Raw genomic sequence first — 15079 nt, 5'->3', positions numbered from 1 at the left:
AGAATAGTGATTATCTCTGGATTATGGGTTTATGGAAATATTTATTTTTCATTTGCTTTTTTTTTATCTCTAAATTTTCTGGTTGAATATATATTATTTTTATAATAAATGTTACTAAGGAAAATATTTACCACCAGTACAAGATTTTAAAGACCTCTATGCAATATATGTTTTTAGTTTACCAAATGTGGGAAAAAACCCAAAACCATCTATCAATGCATATGCTGCATAGCTTTTTTTTTTTTTTAAAGGAGAGACGACTTATAAAGCAATGTGGGAACAATATTTATTCATCTGTTTTTTAAAATGTCACAAGTTCTTTTAGAACACCAATAAATGTACATCTTAGAGAATGTAAAACAAATTAAATCCTAATTAGCTTTTATGTGTTTTGCTTTAGCAAGACTGGAAATATAAGCCATTGGCTAATGTTCATAAAAGGACTAATCAGTCAGCAACTTTATACTTGGTGAGGAGAGGAAAATAAGTTCTGGTTCAGTATAGATTTTCCATCTAATATGTGTTCTGGGCTGTGCTCCAGGAACAATGCTCACTCCTTTTTGAAGATCCTCTTGGCTTCCACTCCTTCATATACATAAGTCTGAAACGTGTTAACAAACATAGAAGAATTTGCCATTAAGATTAAAGGCTAAATTAAGAAAAATATTAGTAGTATTATAGCATTGAAATAAGTTTATAGTTTTTTTTTTCTTGTACCTGATAACACTTTATACAGATACAGGATACATCCATTTAAAAACACATATTGGTTTTTAGTCACATTTTTAGTTAAAATAGGCTCAATGTATTGACATATATATGTTTTCTTCAATAAATAGTCATCAGAAAATATCTGTATTTTAAAAATCAGTAAGATTAATGAGAAAAGTAATAGTCTATTTATTGATGATGTAACTCAACAACCCCCAAAATAAAATCATTGCTGTGTGATTATTTTCGTCTTTGGAAAATAACTATAATAACCACTCACCTGGACCATTTCACCACCTGTAATTTCTCGGACAGTATTTAGTTCATTTCCATTGTCCACCCGTTTGAATTTTCCAACAAGTTTATTTCCCTCTAGGCTCCAAGTCCCCTATATAAAATTTTAAAAAAATAATAAAATAGCATTTTTTAGGGTCTTACATGTGTCAGGCCCTGTTTTGAGGCCTACAGATCTACTTCTTCAAACTTCACTATGACCCTATGAAGTAAATATTATCTCCATTTCACAGATGAGAAAACTGAAATACAGTAATTTACCTAAAGTCACAAAGCCAGGGTTGAACCTAGGTTACTGGGCTCTAGAGTATGCGCTGGTAACCATCATGCTGTCCTCACTCAATTGTTTCCAAATGCCAGATTTTAAGGCAGATCATCAGGGCTTCTTTTTTCTAAACCTTTCACATTAAAAAGAGTGTTCTAAATTTAGTCATAGTTCATATTCGTTTCATGGAGAAGCTAACAAGCTTGTGCTTGTTTTAATTTATGTAACTGTTGTAGTAATTAAAACATAGCCACAATGGATAAAATATTTGACAGTGTAATTGTCATTGGAAACATGTTTTATTTAACCAGAAAAATTCTAAGGACAAAAAAGTTTTTCAAAAATCAGTTGAAAAATGTGACTCCATAAAATTTTATTTCATATATTAAAAGTTGAATTCCCAATGACCTAGATTGTAGCATTAGACATTTCCATTTGGTCACACATTCATTCACCAATTTATTCATTTATTGTATTATTTCAGTTACATTAACTAAATGTCTATTATGTTTAAGTTAGATAACTCTAAAAGCTTTTGTTGCTGTCAGATGTGTAAAGTTGAAAACACTGAACTTTAGTTTTCTTTATGAAGAGGTGTATACTCAGTCATTCAAAGATATTTTTCTAATTCTTATTGTTTAATCCTTTACAGATATGTATGAAAATCAAAATGTTATGTTTAAATACTCTGCTAACTAAGTTGTTTGATATATAATATGGATAAACTCCATTGACTGCTTCAGTAAATGAAGGAGACCTACATTAATTAAACCATCCAATGACAGAAAGCAGAGATTATTTTAGTATTGTGTAGAAAAATCAAGAATACATTGTTTATAAAAAATTTCTTACAGTGAGTTCAGTTCCATCTGCGAGGCTATAATTAAAAGTGACACCAAGCTCAAACACAACTTCAATGTTTCGAAAACTGCTTGATTCTTTGACTGTGAATTTATTTCCTTCTTGTGTAATTATCAGTTTCAAATTGTCATGAGTTGCAAGCTTCCTTTTCACCACATTAACACCTGCAAAGGGAAAGAGATTTAAGGAAATAAAGTAAAAAAATGCCATGGAAAATGCTTACTTTTCCAAGTTCTGTTTTAACTAGTTAATTAATCAGTTAATATTTTGAGGGGGGAGGAAAACCTGATAGCATTGCCTTTGCACAAGAGCATTCAGATTGCTTCTGTAGAAAAAGTTCAGGCTCAATCATATCAAGCTATTTTTCCAAAACTTAAGAAAAATTAAATGAAGCAAGAATTGTTGAATCTTAGAACTGGGTAATTTTTTTTAAATTGTCAATATTTTTGTTTCAGTGTTAAGTAAACCAAATACCAGGAGTGTCAAGTGAAGGATTTTAAAAGTATATTTATATATTTATAAGGATATACAACTTTAATTCCACATGTATGGTACTCTTTTTTTTTAATGTCCTTTTGCTTTCTATAATGGCTTTAAAATTTTGAACTTCATAATTCTCTTTGTTTTTTGTGGCATTTCCGACTGTCTCAAAAATGAGAAAATTAGCAAACATTACAGTCAAATTTATTATGTCAGAGGAAAAGAGAATTAAGTCTCATTTATTCAGAGCTGTGACTTTTGATAGAACTCATTTTCATTGCTTTATTTTATGGACTTTGCTTTTCCATTCCCTAGAATTTAATGTTTTAAAGTCTGGAAGTTATCATTACACACTGCCATATTTTACTTTCCAAACAAAAAAACTGTCAATTTTCAATCAGCAGTTAACGTGAATGAAACATATCTGGATGTTTTTTGTGTTTCAGAGAATAGCACCCAAGAATCTTTTCTTCCAGTGGTGAGACAGTGTATTCTTTCCAATGTAAGAAGTGGGAATATGGTTTTTGCTACTCTGAACCATCAACCAACCATTCCTGAGCCGCACCACCACAGCAGGTGTCATTCTCTAAGCCTTAAGGTTTAGAAGGAGTTAGAAAGATGTCTGTGAGAAACAAAAGAACAAGACATTAAAGTATTAAGCCCTTACCCATTTTTTCCATGAACTTTTCATAGTTCTCATTTCGGTCTACCTTCCAAGTACCATCGAACGCCATGGTCTCCAGCTGATTGAGCCTCTAGGCAATCAGAGATTCAGAGCTGTCCTTAGGAGAGAATTTATGCTATTTCTTATCTTATAACCAACTTTATACTGTGATGTGGAAGTTTAAAGTTCAAGAGGTCACTTAACTGCATTAATGCCAAACCATCATAGTTTCTCTAGTTTCTATAAATTCCTTAGTTCCTCTCCTGAAATTCAGCTACATTAACGCATGATAAGCATACCTACTGTGTCTTATACTATGATTGTGGGCACATTTATTTCAAGGATTAGAATGCATATTGTCTGCAGATAGTTTTTCTGCTTACAAGTTCAAAGTGCACACTGTGTTGAATGTAACATGATTTAGAGCATATATCAAATAACATCTGGGAAGTGAGACTATTAATGACGTATCCCTTTTTTACAATAGCAATTACCTTGTAAAGTAAGACTTCATGACCAAATACAGCTGAAAAGTTAAGGTTAGTAGGATATTGATACTGAATATTTATTTATTTTTCTAATATGTCCTTTTGCATTGTGTTTTTGGGTTGCCAGGGCTTTGGGTAAATATCCTGGCACCTGGTACAGTGCGTGACACACAATAGGGACCCATTATATTTTTGTTTTGGTCTTGAATGGTGATAGGCCACTGAGAAAAATTTCAAGAGGTAGAAATGTGGCTGGATAACATGACAACTCCCATAAGAGAAAGAACATCTTTAAACATCTGCCACGTGCAGAAAAGACAAAAGCCAGGTGTCAGCTATGCCATTAACTAAAACTATTCCTTTGTTTTACTCTCACTCCCTCTCATCCCCAAACCTGGTGCTGTCCTAAGCCAAAACTCAATATGTGTGTTGGGTGGGTTGGGCGTATAGAGGGTAGCTAGAAAGGTGAAGAGAGAAGAAGGTCACCGTATCTGTCCCTGCCCCCACTGCAGGCTTCTAACCTGGAGCATGTAGCTGGTGCAGGAAAAAACATTAACTTAGTGTGAAGTGTGCAGTTTTGATTATTAGTGAGCCCGAACATACTCATTATTAAAAAGAGACTATTATTGTGCATGAATGTGACCAGAGAACCTCTTATTAACTAAAGCTCAGTAGAGAAACTATAGAGCATGCCCAAGATTTCATTCAGGGTCAGGGGAGGGACGTATCTAACAGATTTGAACAGGACAATGGGAAATAGAATAAAGTTTTAAAAATTTTTAAAGAAACATTTATTTATTTGTTTATTTGGCTGCATTGGGTCTTCGTTGCAGCATGCAGGATCTTCGTTGTGGCATGTGAGATCTTTCATTGTGCTGTGCGGGCTTCTCTCTCTAGCTGTGGCTTCCGGGCTCTAGAGCATGTGGGCTCAGTAGTTTCAGTGTGCGGGCTCAGTAGTTGTGGCATTTGGGCTCCCTAGTTGTGGTGCATGGGCTCCAGAGCGTGCGGGCTCAGTAGTTGCAACACGTGGGCTCTAGAGTGCGTGGATTTAGTTGCCCCGCGGCATGTGGGATCTTAGTTCCCCAACGAGGGATCGCACCCACGTTCCCCTGCATTGGAAGGCAGATTCTTAACCACTGGACCACCAGGGAAGTCCCACGTTTTTAAAATTTTGATATCTATTAGGCACACTCTTTCAGAGGAGTTGCCCACTTTTTATTTTCTCAAGCACATTAAACAGTAAACTACCTTCGACCAAATCTGTTATTTCATTTAAAAAGAAAAATACATCCAAATATACTCACAGACATACACACAGAAAGAGAGGGAGAAAGTGGGTGGGTCAGGGAAGAGAGATCATAAATTGAGAATAATGGGAAGTCCTTTACATATGAAAAAAATTGACTACCTTATCTTTGTACTTCTCTCTTTTGCCAAAGATAATGAAAACCTCATTATTTGGGAACCATCACCCTAGTGTACTTTCAACTTGGAGAAGAGAAGAAAAGTTTATGGTTACTCTAGAGCCAGGGTTTAAATAGTCTCTCAGGTAATCTACTACTGATGGTGATTTGTGAATTTAGAAGGCCATGGATAATGGATCCAATCTTTTTTTTTTCTAGATTAGAAAAAATAGATGTATCTGGTCACTGGAATAGAAGTGTAGTGCAGTAAAAAGAACATGTGTTTTAGAAACAAAAAGACTGGGTTTCAGTACTGCCTACAAAACCCGTTATACACTGTACAGGACCTCGATCATATCACTCAATCTCTCTGAGCCTAAATAATTACTAATAAGTAATAATTATTATCCTCATTTTATAGATGAGGAACTGAGGCTGAGAGTGAGTGATATGATCAAGGTATATGATCAATATAAAAATTATATAAAGCATGAGCCTGAGCAACTGATAGACATCAAGTACTCAATAAACCTTTGTTTCTCTTCTTGTTCCCTGAGAAAGAAAATCAATCTCAATAATAAATTTTTAGAAGTATCCCAGGTCCCAAACCACTTTGATATTTGAGAAGGGAAATCCACGTCTTTCTATTGTTTATTAGAAAGTCACCTGAAATTTATTTATTTAGGTATTTTTTAATTTGCACTAGTGATTGACTTGGGACTAGGTATGACTTGGATTTGCCTGTTAAGGTTAGCATGATGCTTTAGACCCCTCTGGGAATACAACTTTTCTCTCTATGGTCTCACAGCAATGGAAGTAAAAGTGCCTGACTCAGGAAGGTGGGGAGGAGGAAACTAGAATGGCTTCTTACCATTGTTCACCTAACAGTGCCCTTTTTCTCGTGGCCACCTTGAGCTTCCCAGGAAGAGCAGAATAGGATCAGATGAAAGCAAATAGCACTTGGTCTCATGCAAACCTGCTAACAGAATGGACATGTTAAACTTTCAGTCTTCCATTTATCAGTGGCAGTAACCTAATTTAAAGTCGGTAAGGAATCCCTGTTAAATCTGCAGTGTGGCATCATTGGAGTTTTTTTTAAATGATTAGATCAAATTTTTAACATTACACTTTTCCTTCTGCAGCTTCTGAACTCTGTAACTCCCCAATTCTTATCACTTACCTGGACCCCATCTAGAAAATGTTGTACAGAACCTATGGACCAGTTTCCCTTACAGACCTCTCGTACTGATGATACATTGGGCTAATCAGCTGAGGGAAGACCCAGTCCTTTGTTTTCTTCTTTGATAATACTCGATTTAAGGTCCTGCAGCTTGGGAAAGTGGGTGGATTAGGTGTGTGTTTGGGGGGGGTTGCAGATGCTGTGGAGGTAGAGTTTTACTCTCTGTGTGGACTTTGCGGTCTGCATCAGCCACTGAGTGGATGGAAGAAGCGGAAATCAGCAGACACTCCTGCTCATCCCTATCCCATTCCTCCAAGAGAAAGTACAAACCACATCCCTTAACGTGGCTTCTGAAGCCCCTACTTATATCTCCAGTCTCCTGCCATTCCTTACTGTGTACTCTAAAATCTAAATATATCAAACTTCTTGTAGTCCTCAGTCTGTTAAATGTGCTTGCTTTCTGTTGCTTCAGGTCACAGCTTGGTCACTGAGTGCTCTAAGAAGCCTGCCCTGAACCACCAAGAATGGGTCAGGTAAGTCTACTTCTCCCAAGTACAGTGACCTTCTAAAGGTCTCAGCATAGCTCATAAGAGGCAAAAGCAGCTGATTCATAATAACCAGGGAAACAGTATCATCATGAAGTCCAGAGATATCATGACGAGGGGCAAAATGATGTTTCAAGCTCATTTCAAAGGAATAACTTTCTGGAGATCACAGAAATCCTTTTACCCCAGTGTAAAGTAGAAGGGAAAGTTAGATTTTTTTTGGTTTTTTTGCGGTATGTGGGCCTCTCACTGTTGTGGCCTCTCCCGTTGCGGAGCACAGGCTCCGGACGCGCAGGCTCAGCGGCCATGGCTCACGGGCCCAGCCGCTCCGCGGCATGTGGGATCTTCCCCGACTGGGGCACGAACCCGTGTCCCCTGCATCGGCAGGTGGACTCTCAACCACTGCGCCACCAGGGAAGCCCAGAAGGGAAAGTTTTTAGAGAGCATTTTAATACATATATATATATATATATATATATATGTATATATAATTTATGGGATATAGCATTTTCAGGCATTTACTAACCACTTCAGAATTTCTGAATCCTCCTATTCAGTCCCAAGTTATTTAACTTTTACATGTCAGAAGAAAATAGTGGTCTCTATTAGGGCCATGTAAGAGAAGGATTTGAGGGACAGATGGAAAGAGCAACAGGAAATTCTTAAGGTTACTGTCCAATCCCTAGCAGTGAATGGGGAATGAGGGAGAATTGTAAAGTTTGCCTAAAGAGTTTACTTCATTCTGTTTTAACCATAAGCCTCTAAATTTTAGAAATATTAAGACCTGTTAAATTATGTTTTAGGATTTTATACCTGAGATGGCTGGTTGATTTTCTTCCGAAAAGACTATAGAGTTACAGCAGTGTACAGGGAGGTATCTACCAAATAATGGTGAGTGCAACTTGCTGATTCTCATTCATAACAAGGCAGCCATCAGTGGCAGTTGAATGATGTTGCATGAAGGATTTATGACTTCATCTTCTGTCTTATCTTTTTAAATCTGGGTCTGTTCCCCCAAATAATGAGTCTCCCTCAAGCAATTTGAATGGGAGGTTTCTCAACTCCTATACCCCTCATACCACAGAGGAAGATGGGTGTGCATTATCTCAGCTCCCCCCTCCCACATCCATTATGTTTCTGCCTTTTTTTTTTTTTTAAAGAAAATCTTTTCCTTTGAGACCATTTCCATTTGGCTGTCACCTTCCAGCCAACTTCATCATCATTATCTACCATCTATCCCATCTATCATTGTTATCTACCATCTATCATGGAAAATCATGGCACCAGGCTCACCATCATCCTCTGTGTCTTGCCGTCATCCTGGGTGAGCTCAAAGTCCATGTGGTTAAGCTACTTGTCACTCTGGCCTCACGGTACCTTAACCTCCTTATCTCTAATAATCTTTACCTCTGACACTTTATCCACTTACGTCCAGGGCTGTAACCTGTGGTTTGTCACTACTAGAGTTGTTCCTTCTGTGAAATTTAACATGCCGCTCTCCGGCCACAACTTTTCATCCTCTCAGCTTCTTCATTTTCTCCCACAGTATCAGCTCTTAGCCGGGGGAGAACTTCAGTCAGTTGTCACCTCCATTTTCCCCCAAGTTGGAATCTCCTTCTGGTTTGTTTACGTTCTCTATCCAGTCAATACCTGTTACAAATAAAATAACTCCTGTGCTGTTCCAGGTGCTATTACACATTCACGGTTTCCAGCTTCAACTGAATCCTCTGCCCTGCCTGGCAAGACTTTTGTGTACCTCAGTCAACTCCCTCCTCATTTGTGACAGTGACTGGATCTTTAATCGTTCTCCTATAGTCTTCTTCCCTTGCCTTCAGCAGATGACCTGGGTATTACTCCACAGGGGAAATAAAACAGCAAGCAATAATTCTCCCAATTTATGTGCTCTCCTTTTCAGTGTTATCTGTTACTACTTTACTTCTATAAATTCTTTCATGCACTTATTCATTCAACATATATTAGAATTCCCACTATAACCTAGGCACTATGCTAAATTATAGAGATAGAATGATGAACACATACAGTTTCAGTCAAGAGAAGCAAGGCTTGAAATTACAATAATTTGGTACATATAAAGATTTTTTTTCCTATCTCCCTTTTAATTATTTATTGGGCTGAAGTGGGATCTTTTCTTCTTCACATTAAGATAATCCAGTCTCTCCCATCTTAAGAAATGAAAAAAAGTCTCCCTGGCTTCTATTGATATTTCTAGAACCTACTCAATCTTTCTCCTTTCCCTGATAGCCAGGCTTCTTGAAAAAGTAATCTATACTGTCTCCTCATTCTTATCTTCTGTTAGAGCCTCAGTCTGCTGCAGTGGGGCTTTCATATTCACCCCTCCACTGAAACTACTTACTAAGCTCATTGATGAATTTTTTTGTTGTCAAATCCAGTGCACACCCCTTGGCCCTTATTTTATGTCATTACAGCATTCCAGACTATTGACTCCTCCCTTTTTGAAACTTCTCCTTTTCTTTTCTTGACTTTATTCTTTCTTGATATTCCTCTTACTTCTCTGAATGTCCTTTTTAGGCTATTTCACAGGTAACTCTTTCTCAACCAACACTTTACATTTTGAGGTTGCATCTTAAGATCTCTTTTTATTCCACACAATTTACCCGGGCTATTTTTACCATTCCCATGGCTTCAGTTTCCATCTATGTGACTCTAAAATGTTAAGGTAGAACCCAGATCTCTCTCCTACCAGGGACCTATTCCTTGCCAAGTTGCTCTGTGTGCATGTTCAATTGGCACCTCAAACTCCACAAACTGGAAAGGACCTTGATGTTCCACCCAGCCTTGTTCTCTCTTCTCATATGTCCTGGTATCAGTGAATGATACTGCCATCCTAGGAATCATTCTAAAGTCTTTCCTCTCCTTTATCCTTGGCTTTCCATTTTATCAACAAATCAATACAAGTTTTACTCCTTAATATCACTTAAATATATCCCCTCTTCCTTTGTATTTCCAGATAATCACAATTTTTCACCTAGGTGACTGCAATAATCTCCTAAATGATTTTCCCCTCTCTCTTCTCCCAGAATACAGTTCATCCAGAGAATATCTTTATAAAATGCTAATTTGGCCATATCCTGTCCTTGCCTATTTTTTTCTTTTCTGTCCTTGCCTATTAACATTCACTGATACCCTATTGCTATCAGCATAAAATTCCAGATTCCTTACCTCTCCTGTTCACTCCCATTTACTCTTCCTTCACCAGATGCTATGATCTCTCACATCTCTCTTTGTACATCCTCTTTCCTCTGCATGGAAATCCCACCCTTCTTGCCATGCTTTTCCTGCCTAACATCCACTCAGCCTTTAAGAAGTGGCTCAGTGTCACCTCTCCAATAGGCCTGACTTGCCTATGTCCTTCCTCCTTGCCTGGGCTAACTTTCCTTCATATCAGTATCATCATCATAACCCTATTTCTTTACACTTATTGTATTGATTGTAATAGTCTGTTACCCTGTTTGTTTCTTCTTTATTTTTGTATATGGTGTGAGGCAGTGTTCTAACTTCATTGATTTACATGAGGCTGTCCAACTTTTCCAACACCGATTGTTGAAGAGACTGTCTTTTCTCCATTTTATATTCTTGCTTCGTTTGTTATAGAGGTGTGTGGGTTTATTTCTGGGTTCTCTGTTCTGTTCCATGCTGTTTTGATTACTGTAGCTTTGAGTATAGTCTGAAGTCTGGAAGGGTTATGCCTCCAGCTTTGTTCTTTTTCTTCAGACTTGCTTTGGCAATTCTGGGTCTTTTGTAGTTCCATATAAATTTTGGGATTATTTGTTCTAGTTCTATGAAAAATGTCATGGGTATTTTGATAAGGATTGCATTAAATCTGTAGATTGCTTTGGGTAGTATGACCATTTTAACAATATTAATTCTTCCAATCCAGGGGCATAGGATATCTTTCCATTTCTTTGAATCATCTTCACTTTTCTTTATCAATGTTTTATAGTTCTCAGCATCTAGGTCCTTCACCTCCTTGGTCAAGTTTCCTTATGTAGTTTTAGTTTTTCCTGTTTTTTTCCTTCTATTCCTAAATATTTTTTTGGCACAATTTTAAATGGGATTGTTTTTTTAATTTTCTCTTTCTGATATATCATTATTAGTATAAAGAAATGCAACAGATATCTGTATATTAATCTTGTATCCTGCTACCTTGCTGAATTCATTTATTAGTTCTGATTGTTTTTTATGTGGAGACTTTAGAGTTCTCTGTACAGAGTATCATGTCATCTGCAAATAGAGACAGTTTAACCTCTTCCCTTCCTATTTTGATACCTTTTATTTATTTTATTTCCTTTTTGAATTTCTTTTTCTTATCTGATTGCTGTGGCTAGAACTTCTAATACTATGTTGAATAGAAGTGGTGAGAGTGGGCCTCCTTGCTTTATTCCTGAATTTAGTGGGAAGGCTTTCAGCTTTTTACTGTTAAGTATTATGTTGGCTGTGGATTTGTCATACATGGCTTTTATTATGTTGAGATATGTTCCCTCTGTACCCACTTTGGTGAGAGTTTTTATCATGAATGGGTGTTGAATTCTGTCAAATGCTTTTTCTGATCTGTTGAGATGATCATGTGTCTTTTGTCTTTCCTTTTGTTAATGTGGTGTATCACATTGATTAATTTGTGTATGTTGAACCATTGTTGCAGCCCTGGAATGAATCCAACTTGATCATGATATATGATCCTTTTTGTGTATTGTTGGATTTGGTATGCTAATATTTTGTTGAGGATTCTTACATCTATATTCATTAAAGATACTGGCCTATGATTTTCTTTTTTGGTAGTGTCTTTCTCTGGTTTTGGTATCAGGGTGATGGTGGCCTCATAGAATGAATTTGAGAGTGTTCCCTCCTCTTCAGTTTTTTGGGATAGTTTGAGAAGGATAGGTATAAGTTCTTCTTTGTATGCTTGGTAGAATTCCCCAGTGAAGCTATCCAGTCCTGGACTTTTGTTTGCAGGGAGTTTTTTAAATTCCAGATTCTATTTCACATCTAGTGATCAGTCTGTTCAGATTATCTGTTTCTTCTTGACTCAGTTTTGGCAGGCTGTATGTTTCTAGAAACTTGTCCAAATTAGACCAGGTTGTCTAATTTGTTGGCATATAGCTCTTCATACTATTCTCTTACAATTTTTTGTGGTATCAGCTGTTATTTCTCCTTATTTTGTTTATTTGAGTCCTCTCTCTTCTTGGTAAGCCTGGCTAGAGGTTTGTTGATTTTGTTCATCTTTTCAAAAAAATAGCTCTTGGTTTTATTGATTTTTTTCTATTTTTTAATCTCTATTTTATTTATTTCCTCTCTGATCTTTATTCTTTACTTCTTTCTGCTGACTTTAGGTTTTGTTTGTTCTTCCTTTTCTAATTCTTTTGGGTGGTAGGTTAGGTTGTTTATTTGAGTTTTTTCTTATTTCTTGAGGAAGGCCTGTAGCTCTATGAACTTGCCTCTTAGAACTGCTTTTGTTTCATCCTGTAAATTTTGTAAGGTTGTGTTTTCATTTGTCTCAAGGTATTTTTTGATTCCTTTGATTTCATCATTGACTCATAGGTTTTTTTAGTAGCATGTTGTTTAGTCTCCATGTGTTCATTCTTTTCCTGTTTTTCTTTCTGTGGTTGATTTCTAGTTTTATGCCATTGTGGTCAGAAAAGATGCTTAAAATAATTTCTGTCCCCTTACATTTGAGGCTTGTTTTGTGACCTAGTATGTGCTCTATCCTAGAGAATGTTCCATATGTGCTTGAAAAGAATGTGTATTCTGTTTTTGCTTTTGGTTTTTTTTTTTTTTTTTTTTGGATGTAGTGTCCTGTAGGTATGAATTAAGTCCAGCTAGGCTGTTGTGTCATTTAGGACCTCTGTTGCCTTACTGATTTTCTGTCTGCATGATCTGTCCATGGATGTCAGTGAGGTGTTAAAGTCTCCTACTATTATTGTATTATTGTCCATTTCTCCCTTTATGTCTGTTAGTATTTTACATATTCAGGTGCTCCTATATTGGGAGCACATATGTTAACAAGTATAATATCCTCTTCTTGTATGGATCCCTTTATCATTATATAATGCCCTTTTTGTCTTTCTTTATGGTCTTTGTTTTAAAGTCTTTTTTGTCTTGTATGAGTATTACTACCCTCACTTTCTTGTTGTTTACATTTGCATGAAATAGCTTTTTCCATCCTCTCACTTTCCAGTCTATGTGTGTGTCTTTTGCCCTGAAGTGAGTCTTTTGTAGGCAGTATATTCTAGGTTCTTGTTTTTGTTTATCTAATCTGCCACTCTATGTCTTTTGATCAGAGCATTTAGTTCATTGACATTTGAAATAATTATTGATAGGTATGTACTTATTGCCATTTTAATCCTTGTTTTTTGGTTGTTTTGTAGTTTTTCTTTATTTCTTTCTTCTTTTTGTTTTTCCTTTTGTGGTTTGATGACTTTCTTTTGTAGTATGCTTAAGTTCCTTTCTTTTTTGGTTTTTGTGAATCTATTTTATGTTTTTGATTTGTGGTTACCATGGAGTTCCAGTATGTTGACCTGTAACTATATCTACTTTCTTTAAATTAAGTCATGTAAGTTCAAACAAGTCCTAAAAGATCTACATTTTTATTCTCCCCTCCCCCACATTTTGTGACCTTGAAGTCCTATTTTACATCTTCATGCTTATCCTTTTACTATTGCAGTTATAATCGTTTTTAACAATTTTTTGATTGTTTTTTTTTGTATGCACTGGTTTAAGTGATCTTCATTCCTTTTATGTATTTCCTTCATTCCTGCTGTGATTTTCCCTCTTCTATAGATTTTTGCTTCTCTTCTATTTAGAGAAAACCCTTCAATATTTCTTTTAGGATAGGTTTAGTATTGCTGAATTCTTTTAGTTTTTGCTAAAAAACTGAGAAATTCTTTATCCTTCTATTCTAAATGATAATCTTGCTGAGTAAAGTATTCTAGATTGCAGGTTTTCCCCTTTCAGGACTTTGAATATATCATGCCACTCCTTTCTGGCCTGCAACGTTTCTGCAGAGAAATCAGCTGATAGCTTTATGGGAATTCCCTTGTAACAGACTCTTTGTTTTGCTCTTGCTGCCGTTAGAATACTGTCTTTACCTTTAACTTTTGTTATTTTAATTATGATATGTCTCGGTCCGGGTCTGTTTGGGTTCATCTATTTTGGGATCCTCTGCTTCCTGTACCTGGATATCTGTTTTCTTCTTTAGATTTGGGAAGTTTTCAGCCTTACTTTCTTCAAATACATTTTCAATCCTCTTCTCTCTCTTCTCCTTCTGGAACCCCTATTATGTGTAGATTGACACATTTTGTATTATCCTTGTAGATCTCATATGTTGTTTTCATTTCTTTTCATTTGTCTTTCTGTTTGCTGTTCTGGATCACTTATTCATTCTTCTGTGTCATTTAGTCTGCTATTCAGTGTCTCTAGATTGGTTTTCATCTCTGCAATTAAATTGTCTATTTTTAATTGGTTCATGTTTATAGTTTCTAGTTCCTTGTTACAGTGATCTGTGTTTCTGTCAATAATCTTTTTAAATTCAGTTAGCATGTTTATTACCTCCTTTTTGATCTTGTTGTCTAGTACACTGGTAAGCTCTGTTTCATTTGTTCTCTCAGGGGATTTCTTTGGTTTTCTTAGTTGGAGTAGTTCCTCTCCATTTTCATTTTACTTAAGCTTCTCTGTCTCTATGAATTTAGGAAAAACAGTTATCTACTGTGGCCTTGAAGGGGTGTTTTTATGTGGGAGAGTCCCTGTGTACACTGTGTGTGTCTAATGTTTTTGGTGTGAGGGCTGGTTTTGGTATGGATGCCAGCCACGCCTTTCCTCAGGGTGTGCTGGCTGTTACCTCTTGATAGGGGGAGTGGTTGGTGTCGTAGTGTCTAGAGCCTGTGTTGGATGTGAAGTGGGGCTTCCTCTCTGATCTGTAGCTGTTGTCACCCTGTCAGGGCCAGTGTCTGCTCCCCAGATGTTGAAGTAGAAGCCTTGAAGTTTGGCATTGATCAGGCTCTGTTGCCCTTGAGTGTGTGCCCTGCCTCAAAGGAGGTGATTGCTGAAGCAGTGAGGCCTGTGTGATCACTGAGAACCTATGCGTCATGTGTGTAGGCGTCTGCAGTTCTGCTCAGAAGCAGCCCAAGGTCACATCCCTTTCTCTTTTGTGTTT

The 15079-nt window shown here is 36.6% G+C and overlaps 1 protein-coding gene across 1 annotated transcript; it reads right to left on the bottom strand.

Moving 5' to 3' along the window:
* Positions 1 to 550: 550 nt before the first annotated feature.
* On the bottom strand, positions 551 to 3345 carry FABP2 (fatty acid binding protein 2; the record flags this gene model as incomplete). The annotated part of the gene is made up of 4 exons (XM_079707746.1): positions 551 to 601; positions 992 to 1099; positions 2123 to 2295; positions 3279 to 3345. The coding sequence occupies 4 exons, from the start codon at positions 3343 to 3345 to the stop codon at positions 551 to 553; spliced, it is 399 nt and encodes a 132-aa protein (XP_079563872.1).
* Positions 3346 to 15079: the final 11734 nt, after the last annotated feature.

This window comes from Hyperoodon ampullatus (assembly GCF_949752795.1).
Source record: "Hyperoodon ampullatus genome assembly, chromosome: 1".
Taxonomy (NCBI): Eukaryota; Metazoa; Chordata; class Mammalia; order Artiodactyla; family Ziphiidae; genus Hyperoodon; species Hyperoodon ampullatus.
This window is presented reverse-complemented; position numbering and strand designations above follow the sequence as displayed.